The sequence below is a fragment of the Amphiura filiformis genome, unplaced genomic scaffold (genome assembly GCF_039555335.1).
Source record: "Amphiura filiformis unplaced genomic scaffold, Afil_fr2py scaffold_24, whole genome shotgun sequence".
Lineage (NCBI taxonomy): Eukaryota > Metazoa > Echinodermata > Ophiuroidea > Amphilepidida > Amphiuridae > Amphiura > Amphiura filiformis.
The window spans coordinates 586,626-609,857 of record NW_027305488.1 but is presented as its reverse complement, the minus strand read 5'-3'; the positions used below and the strand labels follow the sequence as shown (position 1 = coordinate 609,857).

Below are 23,232 nucleotides of genomic sequence, written 5' to 3'. Positions count from 1 at the left end.
TCCACCACAAACCGCTTGTAAAGTCGTGAAAATTGTATAATGAGTTACAGTGCAAAATGTGCATAAAGGTTGTATTCATTTGTACCTCAAGTTGGTACTACATGTTTCTCATTTTGCTAGTACCAGTCAAACACCTTTTACACCAATCATTAATCCCATTGTTGAAGAGGATAATAAGCTCCTACCTATGTATAGAATTTGTAAATAGCCCTTCTTTGTTTGCTTTGGCAAAATCCTGTTCAAGTGGCGAGTTAAAGGAGTGTTTCGTGATCCTAGCATCCTCTTTTTATGACATTTGTCAGTACATATCCACGAAAAAAGCCTATTCCCAAAATTTCAGTTGATTCCGATTTTGCGTTTGCGAGTTATGCATGATTATGTGTATTACACCGCTCCATAGACAATGCGTTGTAATTTCGTTCTGGTGCACCAGAACGAAATTCAAATTTTACGATATCTTTGCAAAACGAATTAATCTGCAAGAAATATTTTGTACATAAACATTATGTAGCCAGAGGTTTCCAGTGATATAAAAATCTCAACTTTTTTTGAGTAAAGTGGGGGGGATGAGGCTGTGGATCATGAAATGCCCCTTTAAGCAACAAGTCAAAAAGCAATGTCCATAAAGACATTATGCAGTACTGAAATAAGGTACCCTATTGCTGAAGGGGCAAAGTTCAACAAACCATAACCCCGCTTCTGGATATCGTTTGAAATAAAATTGACCGAGGGCCGACTTTACAAGCGTTTTGTGGTGGACGGTCACATTTATAACTTTATAAAAATATTGACAATAATTCAATTGCATGATTTTAAGTACATGATCCGTAAAGATGGAATGACTATATGCAGATATTGATGATAATAATATAAGAATACAATCATTGTATTGCATCATGAACGTTCATTAAAGCCATATTATAACATTTCTGTAAAAATAGATTAGTATTTATTTTCCATAAAATGTTAGCTTTTACTGTCAGATATGTCCCCCTTTTAATTTTGAGCTGAACAAGTGAGGTAAAGCATAGAAAATTGGAATTTACTACTAGCGCCCATGCATGTTACTCCCATGGTTGTAATACAATACAGTACGATCCGCCCGTATGCGTACTGTGCATACATGTTCGACTAATATTTCCATCGTAATAATAAAACAACGGTTCCAGCATTTCATTCAAAATCTCAAAAGTCTTGATTTTTGCAGAGTATCTTTATTGACTAAAGTATATTACAATCGTGTAAAAAATAGAATTTAAAATTTTTTTGAGGGCATTCTCCTCAGCAAATGTTATAATATGGCTTTAATACTTTATTTTAGTAAGTAAAAGTGTACATAAATTCATCTGGAATGTTTGTAAATGCTGTGCTTCGACATCCTACTTGTGACCTGCCCAGTCTTGACTATACAGAACATGTTCTCTCATTATTATGTTTTGATGAATCCAAGTGTGTGAAAATATTGGATCCAACACATAATAATGATAAAATTGGATACTTTACGCCCGATATTTATTGGTCTCGCTATGAGTTTTAAATAGTTTACGTCTCGTCCAATATTTTAAAACTCAAACTCGACCAATAAATATGTGCTCAATCAATCCAATTTTATATCAGTATAGTATACTGAAAACTGACCCGCTGCCAAAATGACTTTATTGGCAAACATGTGTGCAAAGTATGCACAAAATTACAATTGTAATCCAAAAATGTCTAAAATGAGGTAACTTTGTTCTTTCCCAGGGTGGGGGCACTCCCACTTGGAGGTGATGTGTATGTAGGGCTGTTAAGACCCCCTTTTTCAGCGTTGCTGTCACCCAAAGACCCCATGTTTTTCTACGAACACATGCTCTGTCACCCGAAGACCCCCATGTTTTCATTTGATCTGTCACCCTAAGACCCTTACAAGTTCCATTTGAACAGCAACTTTCATTTATCACTGATTTTGTTACTTATTTGGAAAAAAACAAAGAAATTTAAAGCCATTTAGAACTAGAAATTTGATTTTTGAGGTTTCTTAGGCACTGTTTTGGCTTTCACCCAAAGATTCCATTTAAAAAAAGGTCATGTTCTCACACAATGACCCATATTTTTTACATTTTGCTCTCACCGAATGCCAAAAATCATGCTCTCATCCAATGGCGCCATAATATTACATTCTGCTCTCACTGAATGCCCCTTACTGCGAAAGTACCAGCCCTACACCTATATCCATTTCATATTGAAGTGCCCCCCCGGGGGGAGGGGGGGGATCTTTCATAATTTCATTACTTCTTTCATAGACATGGAGTCAGCAAAGTGTCTTGCAAAGTAGTACTCCCACATAACACAGCCCCCCCCCCCCCACTATAATGCTTTTACTTATAAGTACAATATCCCTTGCTATGAGTTCTATCATAATCTCATTACTTCCTCCATAGATAGTGTGTGGAGTCAGCAAAGTTTCTTGCAATGAAGTCCTGGTATGTAGTACCCCCACATGTAACCCAGACCCCCTGACACTATAATAGTTCCTTTACTTGAGTACAATATCCCTTGCGATGAGTTCTATCATAATCTCAATACTTCCTCCATAGATAGCGTGGAGTCATCAAAGTTTCTTGCAATAAAGTCCTGGTATGTAGCACCCCCACATGTAACCCAGACCCCCTGACACTATAATAGTTCCTTTACTTGAGTACAATATCCCTTGCTATGAGTTCTTTCATAATCTCATTACTTCCTCCATAGATAGCGTGTACCCTGGAGTCGGCAAAGTGTCTTGCAATGGGGTACTCCCACATATATCCCCAGCCTCCATGTAACTGTAGACATTCAGTTGCCACACGATTACAAAATTCTGTACACCTGCATAGGAAGAAGACAAAGAGTATTGAAATATTTTAGATGAATCAAGGAGTTTGTTATGCATCATCCTCTACCCGATCTACACCTATATGATACATACCAGTACTTGGCCATAGATGCTGTAACTGAATCAAGGCATTTGTTATGCATCAGTCCAATACAGTCCACCTCCCCAGATCTACACCTATGATACATACCAGTACTTGGCCATAGATGCTGTAGCTGAATCAAGGCATTTGTTATGCATCAGTCCAATACAGACCCCCACCCCAGATCTACACCTATGACACATACCAGTACTTGACCATAGATGCTGTACCTGAATCAAGGCATTTGTTATGCATCAGTCCAATACAGTTCCCCTCCCTGGATCTATGCCTATGATACATACCAGTACTTGGCCATAGATGCTGTAGCTGAATCAAGGCATTTGTTATGCATCAGTCCAATACAGTCCCCCCTCCCCAGATCTACACCTATGATACATACCAGTACTTGGCCATAGATGCTGTAGCTGAATCAAGGCGTTTGTTATGCATCAGTCCAATACAGTCCCCTCCCCAGATCTACACCTATGACACATACCAGTACTTGGCCATAGATGCTGTACCTGAATCAAGGCATTTGTTATGCATCAGTCCAATACAGTCCCCACCCCAGATCTACACCTATGATACATACCAGTACTTGACCATAGATGCTGTAGCTGAATCAAGGCGTTTGTTATGCATCAGTCCAATACAGTCCCCCCACCCCAGATCTACACCTATGATACATACCAGTACTTGGCCATAGATGCTGTACCTGAATCAAGGCATTTGTTATGCATCAGTCCAATACAGTCCCCACCCCAGATCTACACCTATGATACATACCAGTACTTGACCATAGATGCTGTAGCTGAATCAAGGCGTTTGTTATGCATCAGTCCAATACAGTCCCCCACCCCAGATCTACACCTATGATACATACCAGTACTTGGCCATAGATGCTGTACCTGAATCAAGGCATTTGTTATGCATCAGTCCAATACAGTCCCCCTCCCCAGATCTACACCTATGATACATACCAGTACTTGGCCATAGATGCTGTACCTGAATCAAGGCATTTGTTATGCATCAGTCCAATACAGTCCCCCCTCCCCAGATCTACACCTATGATACATACCAGTACTTGGCCATAGATGCTGTACCTGAATCAAGGCATTTGTTATGCATCAGTCCAATACAGTCCCCTCCCCAGATCTACACCTATGATACATACCAGTACTTGGCCATAGATGCTGTACCTGAATCAAGGCATTTGTTATGCATCAGTCCAATACAGTCCCCCTCCCCAGATCTACACCTATGATACATACCAGTACTTGGCCATAGATGCTGTACCTGAATCAAGGCATTTGTTATGCATCAGTCCAATACAGTCCCCCCTCCCCAGATCTACACCTATGATACATACCAGTACTTGGCCATAGATGCTGTACCTGAATCAAGGCATTTGTTATGCATCAGTCCAATACAGTCCACCTCCCCAGATCTACACCTATGATACATACCAGTACTTGGCCATAGATGCTGTAGCTGAATCAAGGCATTTGTTATGCATCAGTCCAATACAGTCCACCTCCCAGATCTCGCCTATGATACATACCAGTACTTGGCCATAGATGCTGTAGCTGAATCAAGGCGTTTGTTATGCATCAGTCCAATACAGTCCCCCCTCCCCAGATCTACACCTATGATACATACCAGTACTTGGCCATAGATGCTGTAGCTGAATCAAGGCATTTGTTATGCATCAGTCCAATACAGACCCCACCCCAGATCTACACCTATGATACATACCAGTACTTGGCCATAGATGCTGTAGCTGAATCAAGGCATTTGTTATGCATCAGTCCAATACAGTCCCCCCTCCCCAGATCTACACCTATGATACATACCAGTACTTGGCCATAGATGCTGTAGCTGAATCAAGGCATTTGTTATGCATCAGTCCAATACAGACCCCCACCCCAGATCTACACCTATGATACATACCAGTACTTGGCCATAGATGCTGTAGCTGAATCAAGGCATTTGTTATGCATCAGTCCAATACAGTCCCCCTCCCCAGATCTACACCTATGATACATACCAGTACTTGGCCATAGATGCTGTAACTGAATCAAGGCATTTGTTATGCATCAGTCCAAGACACGCCGCCTCCCCAGATCTACACCTATGATACATACCAGTACTTGGCCATAGATGCTGTAGCTGAATCAAGGCGTTTGTTATGCATCAGTCCAATACAGTCCCCCACCCCAGATCTACACCTATGATACATACCAGTACTTGACCATAGATGCTGTACCTGAATCAAGGCATTTGTTATGCATCAGTCCAATACAGTCCCCATCCCCAGATCTACACCTATGATACATACCAGTACTTGGCCATAGATGCTGTAACTGAATCAAGGCATTTGTTATGCATCAGTCCAATACAGTCCCCCTCCCCAGATCTACACCTATGATACATACCAGTACTTGGCCATAGATGCTGTAGCTGAATCAAGGCGTTTGTTATGCATCAGTCCAATACAGTCCCCCACCCCAGATCTACACCTATGATACATACCAGTACTTGACCATAGATGCTGTACCTGAATCAAGGCATTTGTTATGCATCAGTCCAATACAGTCCCCATCCCCAGATCTACACCTATGATACATACCAGTACTTGGCCATAGATGCTGTAACTGAATCAAGGCGTTTGTTATGCATCAGTCCAATACAGTTATCAACAAAGCTACGTCCAACACAAAGATTGGTTTTTAATTCAGCCAGTTTATGTTGTACCGTCTAGGGAAGAAAAATATTACAAAGAATATTGACATAGGTAACAGTGTGTATTCTAAACAATGAAAATTAATACCTAGCTAGTAGCCCTATTCCATATCAATCCAGCAGTAGATTCCTGAACTAACATTGTCTGTTGATTTATATTTATAATAAAAAATGAAAACAGCAAACTTTGAATTTAATCAGGTATCAGGTCTGATTCAGATTTACAGTAAGCCTTCCATCATAAAAAGGTATTTCCCTGTATATTATACAGTGTATTATGACAAACATTTGAGCAACAGTTGCGATATATAATTCTACTGCTGTGTTCCTATATTCATGATAATGGTGAGAACTGTGTTAGAGACTAGCTGTTTAGATTAGTATATTTCAATATTTCTGATTTCCATCATAAATTATTAATCATAAAGTATAAAGTACTTCTCACAGTACCTGAAGATCCATCAAACAAAAGATGGAAAAAGAGACCATTCTTCCAAAAAGATTACTTACTTTTCTCTATAGTATTATCATGTGTAAGTGATGACTATCAAAATAATAAATAAAATTTGGTGTATCTATGGAAACCTCAAGACTCATGTAATGATCAGTACCTCTACTGTGTATCGTGTTTCATGGTTCACAGAGGCTTGATATAACCCAGGCTCCAGCCTTCTGCAGCATTATTTACTAACCTGGAAGTTGCTTAGTGTTGATCCAAATGCCTTCCTCTCCTTGACATACATCCTGGTTAACTCAAACATACACTCTGCTTGTGATTGACCCATATCAGCAATAATCAACCTCTCCCATGGAAGCTGATTCATTAGATAGAAGAACCCATGGTTTTCTTTTCCTAATAAGGCATTTGCCGGTAGTCTCACATCTTGGAAGTATAACTCAGCAGCATCCTATGAAAATGTTATCAAGAAAAATTATCTCACCACACCACTTTTTACACAATGATTTTACTTAGGACCCGGTGCTCAATCTCACCCACTAAAGTCAACATCGTCTGGGAGTATTTTGATGGCTCTCCTGTTTCTTGCAGTTTCAAGATGCAGCACGCCGATGAATTAGGGATTCAATCATGTTTCGCCGTTGTTCATCACCGATTAACAACGATGCATCCACGTCGTCTGCGTGGTTTACTTCGCAGACGCACCGGACACAAGTTGGTAATCGGTGATGAACAACGGTGAAACATGATTGAATCCCTTTCAACAACGATAACAAGCTAAAGATCGTTTAATTCACATAATTCTTTTATTCCTTTCAAAGTTTTTTGGGCCTGAGCTTTCGATCCTAGCAGGATCTTTATCAAAGGCAAAAGATTCTTTAAGGAACTCGATCTTTTGTGCGTAATTATAGAGGGCCAGGATTCACTCTATCATTAAAAAATTATTTGAAGAAGTCAAAGAGCGCTAGGAATAAAAATTGTAGTGTAATTCACGCCAGATACAATTTCTTTATACGACAAAAATTAATTTTTGTAATCGATCAAAAAACAAACGTTTTATATCAATTTTAAATTTAGCCTGAATCCGTAAATATGGTACCTCTCGCCCTTTTTTTTAGGTCAAGGCTATTTTTACCATTATGCAGCGAACCATTGTTGAAGCTATTTCACATACATGTACAAAACATTCTAGAGAAAGAATGAGGACATATTGTGTTGAAATATCTTTTGTTGAGTCCGACTGATAATGTCATGAAGTCGTAAATTTTAAGGTCAAATTCCTAAAACCAAAACAAAACATTGCGACGCAGATAATTCCCGACTTACACAATTTCATCATCATATCAGCGTCTTTATTATTTGTTTGAAACCTTTCCCAAACGTTCGTGCTATTTATGCATAAAACGGCTAATCTATCTTTACAAAACGCGTCTTTTTTGGTAAACAAAAGGCTAAAGATGGCATTATGAGATTTATCTTTTATCATTACACTCATCCGCTCAACTGCCACGGTGGCTGAGCGGTAAAGCGCTAGACGCGTAATCGAAGGAAGTTTAGAATCGCTGGTTCGAGTCCCAACGAAGCCTGTGGAAACTTTTTTTTCTTCAAAATTCATGATCGCATTCCGAAATGAGTCACTTGTCGGTAAATCATGTATTGTATCCTTAAAGGCAGATAATTCTTTTATTCGGAATATCCGTTTATTATTGCCACACAACCTTACAAGAAGTTCTTGATTTCTCTGTTGATATCAGCAATAAAACTAAAGAATAAAGCGGTAATGTTTAGCTGTTACTTTAATAACAGATTAAGAAAGTGTTTACGCATAAGTTGTAGACGTGACGGATTTTATGCGCTCATGCGTAACATGTACGTGTAACCTTGCGTTTGCGTATACGCTCCTGGAAAAGTGTGGATTCATTATGGATTAACAACGCTTGGGTCCTGTACAAAGGTATAGGAGGAGTTGTTGAATTAATATAGTGTAGCCATATCACTGGATGCGTGCGTCTTCAAGAGCAATTATGGCACTGACTTCGCAATATCTTGCCATAGTCTTGCTCTGTGGTTTGTCATTCATTGCCCTTTATATTAATTATAGGTTAATAAATGTGTATCACTTGTTGGGATTGGAATTGTACAAAATAATGCACGCCTACTGAGATGTTGGGGCTCTTATACAAGTGCATTATTCATTGTACAATCAACAAGTAATATGCATTTATTTAATTTCCCCAGCAACATTAGTGATATGCATTTATTAACCTATTTCATATACAACTATAAAATCCTGTGATTATTGCTATTTTTATAACAAAATTGTCACAAAAATGTTGGAAAATGCAAGTAAATATAAATGCATCCAAATGCCAGAAAAATGAACATGCCTGAAAGCACTACGCATACTACACAGAGTTTGCTCTGATTGGTTCTCACTATCTACATTTAGGAGTGTATGAATGTTTATTGTAGTACTAACTTGAGTTTAATCACTGTGAGCAATTTGGGCATCACTTGATATAATCTGGCAAAGAATGTATATAGCCGGTCATAATGATATCATTCAAGCATAGAAACGGAAAATGCACATTGGTTTTACTTTAAAAAGTTCTTTTTTTTTTTTTATCTTTTCACAGTTTTACCATGGTTTCATGGTATATACATGTATGTGACCATCCACAATGAACCCAGTAGTGTTAAGTTGCCAGTGCTTATTCAGAGATATGGTCCAATGGAAATCAACAGAAGACAAATTTCAAGAGCAAAATTGATATTTGAGCACCTATTTCCCAAGCAGTTATGACGAGTGATATATCATTTTAAAGCTTGTTTAATAGCGATTCCAATTGTTTAATAACCTAAGATACTCAAAAGTGTGACTTTACTGGATTTGTTCTTGATGATCACAGATATTTCTGTATTTCTCGACATTATACATTATTTGCAATAAAATATGGATTTTAACTTTACTAGTCTCTGACATTCTCATTTGACAATGTTTGATAAAATAAGAAAGCGTGTTTTCTTATCAAACTTACCATTTTGGGTTTGAGGTTTTGTGCTTATGGATGTGAGATGGGCATGGGGGTAGTTTGCATTTGCTATAAATTTTGTGCCATTAATTTAATTATGAGTTTCCAATATTGTTGCTTAATTGGTGTTCTTAACTTTTATTTGTTTAATTAATTTATATACTCTATTTAATTGTGTTTTATATGCTTTATTTGCTTGTGTATATTATTCATTATATCTGTATGAGTTTTAAATATTATGCAGCATACATGATTGGGCTACCTTGGATAAATATGATATAAAAATAAATTTATCAATTTATCAAAATAATATTCATTTGTATTATTCTTTCATTTTCTTGAATAGTCTAAACTTAAAAGAAAACAATCTATGCCGGCTATGTGTAGTTTTATTCAACAAATTGCATTCAATAGTTTATCATGCAAAGGTCATATAGGCAATTGCCTTGAACTACAGACATCAGACTAACCTTCCATTTGAGTAAAGTATGCACAAATTTTGAAATGTGTACAAATGGTTGGGTTTGGCGCAGAGATTGGGTAAATGTTATCACGTACTAACCATTGCCGTCATTAATCAACACACTCAAGGACAAGGTTGGGTATTGTTGTCAAGTGTTATAAGCCGGTTGGCCTGATGAACCCGATGAACGGGTGACTGAATATGGCTTTTTGGGCAGACACACATTTTGTTGCTGCATATCGCAAGTGTATTATTATTATTTCTCATCATAGTTGCATCGTTTTGGGTCAGCATCTTGGGTTCTGGGCAAGCTGATAGGTTAATCAGCGAGATTGAGCAAGAGACCCTTAAATACACTTGTTAAATAACTCAAAGACTCAGTCACCATGATCACTCCTCACACCCTCACTCACTCCACCCTCACCCACCCCATGACTCATTCACTCCCTCATTCATTTACTTACTTGCACCATATTCAGTCATTCGTTCATCCATCCATCCATCCATCAATTCTTTCATTCATTGAGGGGGCTATTTACAAAAAGTTGGTGTCAATAAAATTGTGACCCCCCCAAATTTTTATAACCCCCTACCACCGATACACCTTACCCCCTGAACAGGCTAAAATTGTATTGAAATCTGTGAATAAAATAAACCCACTATCTGTGGTCATCTTGTGACTCCCTAAATTTTGGTCATCAAAAAATTTATTGACCCCCTATTTTTCTTTCCAAAAATTTATGACCCCCATGTATATTTGGGACCTCTTCTGAAGAAAATGATACCCCCCTAACTCATCAATCAATCAATCACTCTTCAATCAATCAATATCACTCACTCACTATAATGCTTTTAAAGCATAAATCTGTGAATTTGCAAGGACTTTAGTCCCTAACGCCTGGATGCTCCAACCAGCCTCGGACCCAGGGCTCAATTTATTTTTTGCTTCATACAACTATATTGACCAGATTCTACTAAATGTAGCCTGCCGTGCTTTTAATTTTTGCCATTGAATAAATCAATATTTTCAATGGGGCTATTCTTTTTAATTCGGAGGAAAGCTCTGCATATTGTGAGCCCTACCCAGACCCAAATGTGTGTCACATATATGGTTTTTTTTCCAAAATGCATGATTTTCTTGTGACTGTGTATTTTCTCCCCAAAAAGTTTGAATTTGCAATATTAAAACATTTTTACATTTTTTTTCTATATTTTCTTGCAATTTCTTGTGACTGTGTATTTTCTATATTTTTTTTCTGAGACGATAATACTTTAGGTATTATCATCTCAGCTTATTTTAAACATGGATTATGTTGCAGATCATTATGGATTCTTTGATTTAAGTGAAAACTTCAGGTTTTTGGAAAATGAGTACTTGAAAAGTGGTTGCTTTGGTCTGACCCAAAATGCGCGATTATACCCACAATGCGCAAATGTCAGTGCTTTTTGCACATCACACATTTTCCATATCCTTAGCTTATAGGATAACAGGGCAATTTAGAATTAATAAACATTAAATACCCCATATAGAACACAGCAATTAACAGTCAATATAGTAAGTGGGTTTTCTTTCATTTGACCTCATTATTATGACCAGAAAACCTTCCTGACATAACTAAAATAGTATTTCATCGTTTATGGCAAAGAAAACAAAAATTGGACTGAAATTGTATATTACGGCTTTAAAGAAACGAATCAACTTACGGTAGCCTTTTGTCCAATCTTCTCCAGTGGTTTACTGCCTTTAGTAAATCCTTCTGTGCCATTTTCTACTATAAACAAGCTGATGCCTTTAGCTTTATGTTTGGCTTCTAAGTCAGTTATTGCTACAACTATGACGACATCACACAGGAAGCCATTAGTGATGAACACCTGAAATTAAAATGGAAAAAGAACATTTCTGAGTTGTACAATATTTATGTGTGAATCTTAGAGGGCTAAATATGCTAGAATATGTGGCTTGGGAAGAGCTATTGTGGAAGGAGTATTTGCTTGCACCATGATGATGATTATGTTGATGGTAATGATGACCATGATGATGATGACGTTGCTATCGATGATATTGATGGGGATGATGACTGTGATGATAATGTTGATGATGTTGGCAATGGTAATGATGATGATGATGATTATGATGATGGTCATGACTATGACCATGATGATGGAGATTATGGTGATGATTATGGTCAAGATGATGACAACAACAATGGTGATGATGTTGATTGTGATAATAATGACAGCGATGATGATGACCATGACAATCATGAAGATGCCAATGATGATAATATATGGTGATAATCATAGTGATGATGATGACCATGATGATGGTGATGATGATGACTATGATGACAGTGATGATGATGGTGGTGATGATGATGGTAATGATGATGAACATGATGAGTGATGGTGATGACCATGATTGGTGATGATGACCATGATGAGGATGATGACTGCAATAAAGACAATGGTAATGAAGGTATTTTTATTCATTGCCTGCACCCCTTTTCAAATCATATCTGCATGTCTTGGTTATAATAATGGTAGTGGTGAATGTGGTAATTATGATGATAATGAGGATGAGGATGAGGATGATGGTGTTGATTAAAATAATGACATTGATGACCATGATGATGATAACCATAATAACAGTGGTGATGAAGATATAATGTTTATTCATTGACTGCTTCTTTTCAAAATCATATCTGCATTATGTCTATGTTATGGTGATGATGATGATGGTGGATGTAGACGTAGTAATGATGATGATGATGATGATGAAGAGGAGGAGGAGGAGGAGGACAATGATGGTAGTGGTGACCTGATGACAATGACAGCGATGATGACCATAATGATGAAGACAATGACTGAGGTAACGATGATGAAGATTCATTGACTGCTTCTTTTCACAATCATATCTGCATAATATGTTATGGTGATGATGATGGTGCAATGATCATGATGATGTTGAAGTTAAGGACAATATGATGGTAATGATGATTCCAATAATGACAGTGATGTCCATGATGCCAATGACAGGGATTATGACTATAATAATGAAAACAATGACTAAGATGATGATGATGAAGGGGGGAGCAATTTTTGGCAAGTTGAGAGGGGGAGCGATTTTTGGCACACATTCATGGGGCGCCTTTTAAATAAAATGCTCTAAAAACAGTATGGAAGTGCTTAAAACATGTATCTAGACCATAATAAGGTTTGCATATTGCAATCACAAAAATTTGGCATGTGCAAAGGGGGGGGCAAAGATTTTTGGCAAGCCGGGGGGGCAGGCAATTTTGGCAGGCCGAGGGATGGGGGGCAAGCAAGTTTTGGCGAGCTGTTTGGAAATTTTACCCCCGGGGGGCTCATACTTATTGCACAGCCCCTTATAACCCTGGTTTTAGACTTACCTTGCTACCATTTAGAATCCAATCATCTCCATCTTTGACTGCATATGTTTTGATGCCTTGAAGATCACTGAAATGGAAAAATTACAGCATTAGTTATAAATGCTAAAACTTAGGGTATTCCTACAAATAGGTTGCAGACAGAATTCAGGGTTTAGAAGCCTGTTGTGCTCTTACTGAGAATCCTCTCTGATTGAGCCTGTTTGAACAAAAAATAAACCCATATGGGTGTAAATATAGATGAAAATAGATGAAAGTAGCAAGAAATAAAGGAATCCCAAGGGGTCTACAACCGCTGACTTTGAAAAGTCACAAATTAAAACAGAATATGTGCAGTGTGAAATTGTTTAGCCTAAGAATTCCTCTTACCCAAAGTGATCAACATTCCCAGTTGGCACATGTTAGGTTTTCGACGTTGCTTCAACCTTACCTGATTTCAACCTAAAGCTTGGTTGAAATCAGGTTTTTACAGCAAATCAAACACTAGTTTTCAAGTAAACAGTACAGCATGTGAGTAATATCCACAAAAAAAACCGTTGACAACATAAAGAAAGCAGCAAGTTTTAAAAGCCCCCACCTCGGCTCACTTTTTGAAACTTGGTCCCATTTGTAAAAGATACTGATTTAATCTTTGTCATAATTATCAACTTAAAACATTTCCAGAAGTGTTATGTATCTTTAATGTGCCGATGCGATATTTAAAAGTTGTTAGCATTCAGGAACGATCAGAAAGGTTATTATGTTGTTCTTGGCCAATATCCTATATATGTTTTGTTTTATAATAATTATTAAGTTCATGACCAATGATTGAATTAAACGAATAACAAGTAGGCATGTTAATGGCAATGATGCTATTGCTTAAACGTTAAAAACACCGATTTGCTGTTGCTATTCAAAATGGGACCAAGTTTCAAAAAGTGAGCCGAGGTGGGGGCTTTTTAAACTTGCTGCTTTCTTTACGTTGTCAACGCTTTTTTTTGTGGATTTTCTTTCTTTTATGAATGTAGCCAAGCAGCTCTAAGCTTGGAAAGTCATCGGTTACTGAAGTACTCCATAAAACGAAAAATAGATGTTTGAAATTATGTTATCCTTGATTTATGACAGTAAATAATTTAATAAAACTTTATCAGCCGTTTATTTTGAAAACTTGCTGGTCACTGCTACCGCGTGGCTGTAATGTTAATAGGGATACATATACATTTTAATATACTTTAATTATTCAAGGCAACTAAGAAAATGTAAATATGAACAACACATACCCAATGTTGACGATGCCAGCGAGATACAGAGTCAGTCCGATTTACTTCAAATTGAAACTATGTAGCAAGGCTTATACTACGGAAGCGTCTAGTCTAAGTGCCACGACTTAGCAAGATATTTATGTTTTAATGATTGTGGTTTTTGTAGCCCTGCGGGGTAATCTAGTTGGATATCCAAATTTCGTAGCCCTGCGGGCAATCTAGTTGGATTTCCTATTAAGCGGGGTTGTTGGCGGTCTTTCGCGGTTTGTAGTTTTAATTTCCTCATTCTTCATGCCCTACCCTCTATCGGGGGTTAATTTATAGTTTAAGCTCGTTGGATAACTATACTTCACAGTGTGTGGTTTTTGAAGCCCCGCGGGGCAATATAGCTGGATGTCTCTATTGAGCGGCGGTTGTTGGTTGTCTTTCGCAGTTTGTGGTTTTAATTTGTTGGATAACCAAATTTCGCGATTTGTGGTTCTTTGTAGCCCTGCGGGCCAATCTAGTTGGATATCCCTAGTGAGTGGCGGTTTTGGCGTTCCTTCACGGTTTGTGGTTTTAATTTCTCTACTTGTTCAGGCCCTGGCCTCTATCGGTGGCTTATTTGTCTTTTAAACTGGTTGGATATCCATATTTTGCGGTTTGTGGTTCTTTGTAGCCCTGCGGGGCAATATAGTTTGACATCCCTATTGAGCGGCGGTTGTTGGCGGTCTTTCGCGATTTGTGGTTTCCCTCATTCTTCAAGCCCTGCCGTCTCTAGGGGGGGACTTTATAGCTTAAGCTTGTTGGCTAACCATACTTCTTTGTAGCCCCATGAAATTTAGGTGGATATCCAAAATTTGCGGTTTGTGGTTCTTTGTAACCATGTGGGGCAATCTAGTTTGACATCCCTATTGAGCGGCGGTTGTTAGCGGTCTTTCGCGGTTTGTGATTTTAATTTCCCTCATTCTTCAAGCCCTGCTCTCTATCGAGGGTTAATTATATAGCTTAAGCTTGTTGGCTATCAAAATTTCGCGGCTTGTGGTTCTTTGCAGCCCTGTGGAAAATCTTGTTGCACAGTCCCTCCTTTCAATAGGCCTTTGTGTATTTTTGCCGCTTTGCTAATTTGTCTTTACGTATGACTTTAATGGCCTTCCATATTTGGTTGTCTCTTTTTGGATACGTTTTTGTCCCTGCTGGCCTTCCATATTAGTGGAACAATTTTTCACACCTATAGAGTGTATGCAACAAACCAACCGGGAACGGTATAACAATTGAAATGACAGTCATGTAGGAATACAGTTCTCACGATAGCTGAAGATGACAGAGGGACAGGTCTCTAGATCGATTCAACAACCATTCATACATATTACATGTTTTATTGTCCTATTATCATGCGAATCGCCCCGTGGTAGGACAAAACTTTATTTAAATGAGAAAATATTGGTAACCTGATCTAGTTTCTTGTGTTATTCAGATTGTTGTGTTGTTCAGATTTAAATAAATAAAGAAAGTAATCAATCTTTCTTTTATTATTTGTTCTGCTAGCGGCTGCACTATAGGGTTTTTTTTTTTTAAATAGGCCCTTATAATATAATAAATAATAAACCTGAGAATCAAACATCTTGCTTTGATAACAAAAAATAATATCACAATATCTGGATGATTAAAATTGTGTTATCCTTGATTATGACAATAAAATTATTGTTTAATACAATATTGAAAAAACAGTTGGTCATCGGGTTTCGAACTCGGATCCCCGTATCCGGAGTCGAACGCCGAAACCATTGAGCTACGGGACTCTGATATAAATTGCTGTGTCGAAGTACATTATTTATTATATGAATGGGTGCATCGTCCGGAAAGAACAAAAGAATTGTGAAAAACTTGATTTTTTGGCGAATGGGGCTCAGAATTTTTATGTAGGGTATCTCAGAAAATGCTAGGGTATAATTGGAAGTAAACCTGAAAAAGTAGTGTGTAGGTGATTGCCCGCTAGTGCTGTAGCCTTGTCCAAAATTCTGGATCAGCATTATTTTCCACTAATTTTCGCTATGAAATACCGGGTGAAATGAAGCAAAATTTTTTGTTTATTATTAAACAATGGTTGACTGTAGGATTGGTGTCCCTTTTTGAATTAATGAGTTGTCAAGATATTACATTTGGGACTCTAAATAACATTAAACATGGTTTTAGATACACTTTGTACCCAGCGAAAAATATCATAGAACAATAGAAGTCAAGTGTTTTAATGTTACGTGTAAATATAGTCTCGCGGGAGCATCTTATTAGTCTTCTTTAACAGTCTTTTTTTTAAAAACTTGCTGGTCACGGCTACCGCGTGACTCTAATGTGACAGTGTAAAATATGACAATATTAAGGGGTATGGCTTGCCCCCCCCTTTGACCTGCCAAAATTGCTTAACTCCCCTTTCGACCCGCCAAAATATGCTTGCCCCCCCCCTTTTGGCCTGCCAAAAAACTTTGCCGCCCCCTCCCCCCGTATAATTTGCCACCCTCGGGGTACCCATAATCATTGCAAGACCCCTAAATGATTGTTTTACTTAATACTAGATAGTTAGAACAACCAATTCACTACATATTCATATCAAAATGAATTCATTATCATCAGTAAAAGTTGGGCTATTGTGGTTTGTATGTTCTGTCTATCTACCTGACAACTAATGGTTGTTTTGTTTAAAATAATACTAGAAAGTTAGAACAACCAATTAGCTACATATTGATTTTATTATATCATCAGTAAAATTTGAGTTACATTGTATGGTAGTTTGTATGTCCCCTACCCCTTAATATTATCATAATTTATGCTGTTACACATAGAAACCCAGGATGGAAACTTCACAATTTCTCACATTTTATGTCTATCTACCTGACGACTAATGTTTTCTTTACTTTGCTTAATATCGTCATATTTTATGCAGTTGCATGTGAAAACCTAACTTTTCTAACATTCTTGGTTTATTTTTTGATAAATATTGGTTACTCACAACCCACACACATAAATATTCAAAACATTACATCAATGGAAAAATATTTTGTTGGTTCAGGCTGCATCAGTGACATATTCACACTTACCATCAAACCCACCCACCTAAACCGACACAAAAGCAAACATGTACATATTAAAAAAATTAAAAAATGGAAACCAACAAAATGGGTAGTACTTTGATTTGAAGGCAGTATCACATACACATGCACCCTACACATGGTTATGAAATATCTCATGGGCTATCCACATCCAATCATGGTCTAATGAAACATAGGTTTGTTTTTAAATAATACTAGAAAGTAAGAACAATCAATTAGCTACATTTTCATACCAAAACTACAGTCTTTAATACGATATTTGTGGGGTCACAAAATTTAGTTTGTCTTATCAGGATTTTGTCTTATCCATCACACATTACATAGGGATAAAGTGCCAGGGACCTGAAAATCAAGCTTGTCTTATCAGGTTTTTTGTATTATCAGAGCTTGTATTAACAAGTTTCCACTGTAATTTCTTATCATGAGTAAAAGTTAACTTAGGCCGAGTAAAAAAAAAATACATGTTTCTCGTCCGCGCCCTCCTCCTTTTTTGAAGATTTTTCAAATTCCTTTATATTTTGTAAACTTTCAGTTACAACTTGTTGAAAAAAATGTTTCAGAAGTTGAAACTTATTTTACGGCTTTGTAAATGCATAATACATCATTTCAGAAGAGTTCTGTGATCACTAGAGGGCTTACCTCTCAAAACAATAGAATAAAAAGGGCCTCCTCCTTTGTCTCAGATATCAATCTGTATGTCGAATACCCAAAATATGGTGCCAAATACAGGTATTTAGCGTCATTTTCCAATAAAAAATAGAAAATAAAAAGCCCCTCATCCTCCTAATTTTCAAAAACCCGGACGAGAAACATATTTTTATTTTTACTTGGCCTTATGGCAGTTTATATTTCCCCTACCCCTTAATTTTGTCCTATTTTCTGGATGTTACGCTATACCACATACAATCTGAGACCACTACCTACCTAGCAGTGATCTAGAGGGTCCATACAAACTACCCACTAACTGTTTTAACAACCTAACCATGTCTGTAGTGGGGGGGGTGAACAAACTCATTTTTTTGAGGTTGCTGCACCTATGTAGCATATTATTGTGTGCTGCTAATGTGTGTCATTTATCAAAACCAGACACACAATTCATTTATGGCTACATGCTGAATCAAAGCATTGTCATCAAATATTTTAATTGGTATTTCTAACAAATTTGATTTACCAACCGATATTGAACAAAATCTAAAATTTCGTTCTGGTATACCAGAACAAAATTCAAATTTGACGATATTGTTGCCAAATAAAATAATCTGCAAGAAATTTTTGGTCCATAAACATTATGTAGCCAGAGGTTTCCAGTGGTATAAAAATCTCAACTTTTTTGGAGAAAAGTGGGGGATGTGGCTGTGGATCACGAAATGCCCTTTTAAGGTTAGCAACTATTTTAAACTTGTGATTTGGTAGTTCACAGCATCAGCAATGGTAGTGAGCTTTAGCAAAAATGCATTGCTCAATTCATAGCGTGTGTGTAAACGAATTCAAATATCACAGAATCTACATGGTCCTTGAGTATGTTGTAAAGAGGGATGAAACAACAACACTTATGTAAAACGTACATAACTCATTGACAACAATAAATCAAGCACATTTTCGGGGTATATAACATCAAAGTGTTCTTTTTTAATAATATATTGATTTAGATAAGGCTATATTAAAAAAATTCTTTGTCTCAAAGCTCTTCAGCTTCTGAAAACCTAATGCGGAATACAATTTGTTTTTAATTTTTCTTTTTTTAAATATAGAATTTTAAAATGTTTGTCAAGGTGACCTTTATGGATTTTGATACTGTGATATACATATACAATGTGCTATACAAAATAAAAAGAAATAAATCGCAAATACAGCCCATGTCTTTAGTTGTTGCTCAGTTTTAGTTTGCGTAAAACTCGCAATCTTGAGCATGTTGAAATAAAAAAACAACTATATAGCCTAAAGAAAATCAATTTTTTGGCTGCTTCGACCAACAATAACTTGTCTACCCTTAATGATGTCAATTACAATTTGGTGAATGTGTATGCACCTAATGATATTCCTGATAGGAAATTATTCTTTTGAGCATGTGCGTAATATTATTGATAACTACAGTGTAGAGGGTCACACAATTTTGGGTGGTGATTTCAACACTGTCCTGAACCCACTGTTAGACCAAATAGGTGGTAATATTCTGAATCGCGCTAATTATTGTTCTGATATTATTAAAATAATGTTGGATGATTATGAGTTAACTGATATTTATTTGGAGGCTTAGGAATGGCCCGGGGCACTCCAACTTTGGAAGTGACACGTATGTAGGGCTGTTAAGACCCCCTTTTCAGCATCGCTGTCACCCAAAGACCCCATATTTTTTTACTTAACACATGCTCTGTCACCCAAAGACCCTTATTTTTCCATTTGATCTGTCACCCAAAGACCCTTACAAGTTCAATTTGAACAGCAACTTTCATTTATCACTGATTTTGTTACTTATTTTGAAAAAACAAAGAAATTTGAAGCCATTTAGAACTAGAAATTTGATTTTTGAGGCTTCTGTGGCGCTGTTTCGGTTCTCACCCAAATATTCCCTTTAAAAAGGTCATGTTCTCACCCAATGACCCCATATTTTTTACATTTTGCTCTCACCGAATGCCAAAATCATGCTCTCACCCAATGACCCCATATTTTTACATTTTGCTCTCACCGAATGCCCCTTAGTTTGAAAGTGCCAGCCCTACACCTATATCCATTTCAAATTGAAGTGCCCCCGGAGGAATGGTGATAAAAAAGATTCACCTGGACACAAAAATCTCCTCCAATTACTAGTACACACTTGATTATTGGTTTATTACTAATGCTATTGAACATAGAGTGAAAAAAATTGATATCATATCTGCACCTAGATCAGACCAGTTAGCTGTGTTTTTAACTATTTGTCACAATGACATGGTGAAAGGTAATGGTTATTGGAAATTAAACAATACATGGTTAGGGGTGGTGCAATAATTATGTGTCCCCGGTGTGGTGAATTATACATTGTAGGGGGGGGCAAAGATTTTTTGGCAGGCCAAAAGGGGGGGGGCAAGCATTTTTTGGCAGGTCGAAGGGGGGGGGGGTCAAGCAATTTTTGGCAGGTCGAAAGGGGGGGGTTTAAGCAATTTTTGGCACAGATATTTTGGGCACCATTTCTATATTACGTCCTAATAAGGTGTAGGAAAACGTTAAGAACACGTTCAAATATGCAAAATTTCCTGCTCGCATTATATGATAAGACAATTTAAGGTTTTAAATTCAGGTTCCCCAAAATCTTGCATGTGTAAGGGGGGGCAAGGATTTTTTGGCACACCAAAAAAGGGGGGAAAAGATTTTTTGCACCTCAAAAGGGGGGGGCAAAGATTTTTAGAACGGCCAAAGGGGGGGCAAGCGATTTTTGGCAGACCATTTTGAGAATTAACCACCGCGGTGGTACACATAATTATTGCACCACCCCTTATAAAATGCAGATTATGACCATGGCATTTAAAAACTTATTGATGAATGTGTTAAATGTGAGAATGTACTAAATATTTTCTGAATTTGGAGAAAAAATGCTTCTAAGAAGTCAATCAACAAACTTCGAAGTTTGTTGAGAAGCATTTTTTCTCCAAATTCAGAAAATATTTAGTACATTCTCACATTTAACACATTCATCAATAAGTTTGTGGTATGATGATCAATCTGTTGTCTTAAATGAAGAGGTTGCCTATTTTTCTGATTTGTTTAAAAGCAAAGTTAATGTGTCTGAAATAGAACTGGATGAGTTTTTTCAAGCTACTGTTTTTCCCACTCTGACTTATGAGTAGAGTAAAAGCTGTGAGGGTGTCTTGACAGCTAGCAGAAGAATGTGTAGGCGCGCTCAATTCTATGGCAAAAAATAAAAGCCCCGGCTATGATGGTCTCACGGTAGAGCACTTTTGGTCCACGATTGGACCCATTGTTAATTGTTAAAGGCGCTTATAATGATGCGTATCTTTCTGGGTCACTGACCACCTGTCAGAATCGTGGTATAATCTCCTTTATTCATAAAGGAAAAGGGCTTCCCCAGGATTCCCTTAATAATTGGTGTCCAATTGCTCTGTTGAATATTGATTATAGGATCGCCACTAAAGCATCATTTACATTCTTCAGTCTGTAGTGAATTCTGATCAGAATGGTTTTGTATATTTTAAGATAATTATGTTGATAATAATAATTTACCTGGTGTTATGATATGTATTGATTTTTAAAAAAAAGCATTCGACAGTATAGAACGTGACTTTATATTTTATGCGCTTAAAAAATTGAATTTTGGTACAATGTTCAGAAAATGGATTTCAGTTATTTTTTTCCAATACCACTAAATTGTATTATTAATAATGCTTAGAGGTAAGTTCGTGTTACTGCCACCATGATGCTAAGCCTAGGATTTCAGTACTTTCAGTCTTTTCAAGTATTGAGAAAGGAAATAGTATAGCTAGACCTGTCAGATTTCAGAATTTCAGACTATAGTGATAAGAAGTAAGAGTTGTTGAGGTCATAGTTCTTGATTTGTTCCTGTATGAGTGAAATATTGAGGAGCTGAAGCCAGGTTTATTTGTGTTGTTTGACAAAATGTAGTAATAAATATAAATCATGGTATGTGAAATTCTACCAAGGTGTCACTGCAGTACTCCTTAGGTCCATCATAACCCTCCAAGAGCTACGCCGGATTCTGGCTCCGGCCATCCCGCATCAAAACCACTTGCCTCGTCATACCATCAACCAAGCCACTTGGTCCCACAACACCGGACTTCCATTTTCTCCTTCAAATAATGATAAAATGATATCCAGCTGTGCAACGGTACCAACCATGGCTGCGCAAGTAGCTGCCTGATCAGTGGTGTGCGACGTGCATTACCTCCAACAAGCATGTAATGACTTGCGTGAAAAAGGCAGGTATGCTATATGGCAGCATCACCACTTAATTAGTGGTGGCGATCGATATGGGAATTTGTTGGTGCAAGATTAGATATTAGAGACCTAGGCTTTTTCATTATTCCACATTACCTTTTTAACCATTTTGCTGCACCCATCACATGACATTTGGGACATTTTTGGACAGTCCAAAATGTTGACCGCCTTGACCCTGGAAAATGGATCATGATCCCAGCCATTTAGGCCTAAAGTATTAAAAAAAAAGAGTTTTTCTTTATTTTGTCTTACACAGCATTTTAATCTGTAGGTTCATGTTAAATAGCTTTTATTTCCAGAAAAGAGTAGTAAGTAGTATACCGACACATGCTCAACGTTTTTTGAAAATTTGCATGTAGCTTGATATTTTCCAAACATCAACTCAACACTGGTTTGAAATAGGTATCGCATGAACTGGTATGTATAAAAACTACAGTGCTGAAAAAGCATGATGGGCAAAGTGATGGACGTAAAATACATATTTTTATTTTTTTCTTCATGAAGTATAAAAAGAAATAAATTTTGAGTCCAAATTTCAACTTAAAAATTTCAGTATTACTTTTGTGTCAAAAGATCTGAATGGCAATACAAAATCAAAGGCATTTTAATAGTGATATTAACATACCTATATTAAAATACCTATTTTAAAAGTTGTGTTCAACTTTAAACTTTAAGCAAGGTTATTTCAAAGTTATTGATTACATTTGCTTTTCTATATGACATTCCGGCAATTGATTACTTTTTCACAATTATTTCTTCTTCCAAAGCTATATGACAAAATAGATTGATGATGTCCGTAATCACCTATTATGGTTCCAGAAGAATTAACAACTGACGCCAAAAGTTCCTTTGTAATCGCTAAACAAGATTGTTAAGAACTAAATGATGAATTACCATATAGATATTTTGGAATGAAGA

At 37.1% G+C, this 23,232-nt stretch overlaps 1 protein-coding gene across 1 annotated transcript in view; it reads right to left on the bottom strand.

Moving 5' to 3' along the window:
- Window positions 1-1,091: 1,091 nt before the first annotated feature.
- The window catches only part of LOC140143618 (long-chain specific acyl-CoA dehydrogenase, mitochondrial-like), a 42,001-nt gene continuing 19,860 nt past the window's right edge, over window positions 1,092-23,232 (bottom strand). The window contains exons 5-9 of the mRNA XM_072165433.1: window positions 13,041-13,107; window positions 11,335-11,502; window positions 6,371-6,586; window positions 5,566-5,693; window positions 1,092-2,847 (exon numbers count right to left, since the gene is read on the bottom strand). Coding sequence (XP_072021534.1) covers window positions 2,670-2,847; window positions 5,566-5,693; window positions 6,371-6,586; window positions 11,335-11,502; window positions 13,041-13,107 — 757 coding nt within the window. The 3' untranslated portion in view covers window positions 1,092-2,669. The remainder of the gene's footprint in view (window positions 2,848-5,565; window positions 5,694-6,370; window positions 6,587-11,334; window positions 11,503-13,040; window positions 13,108-23,232) is intronic.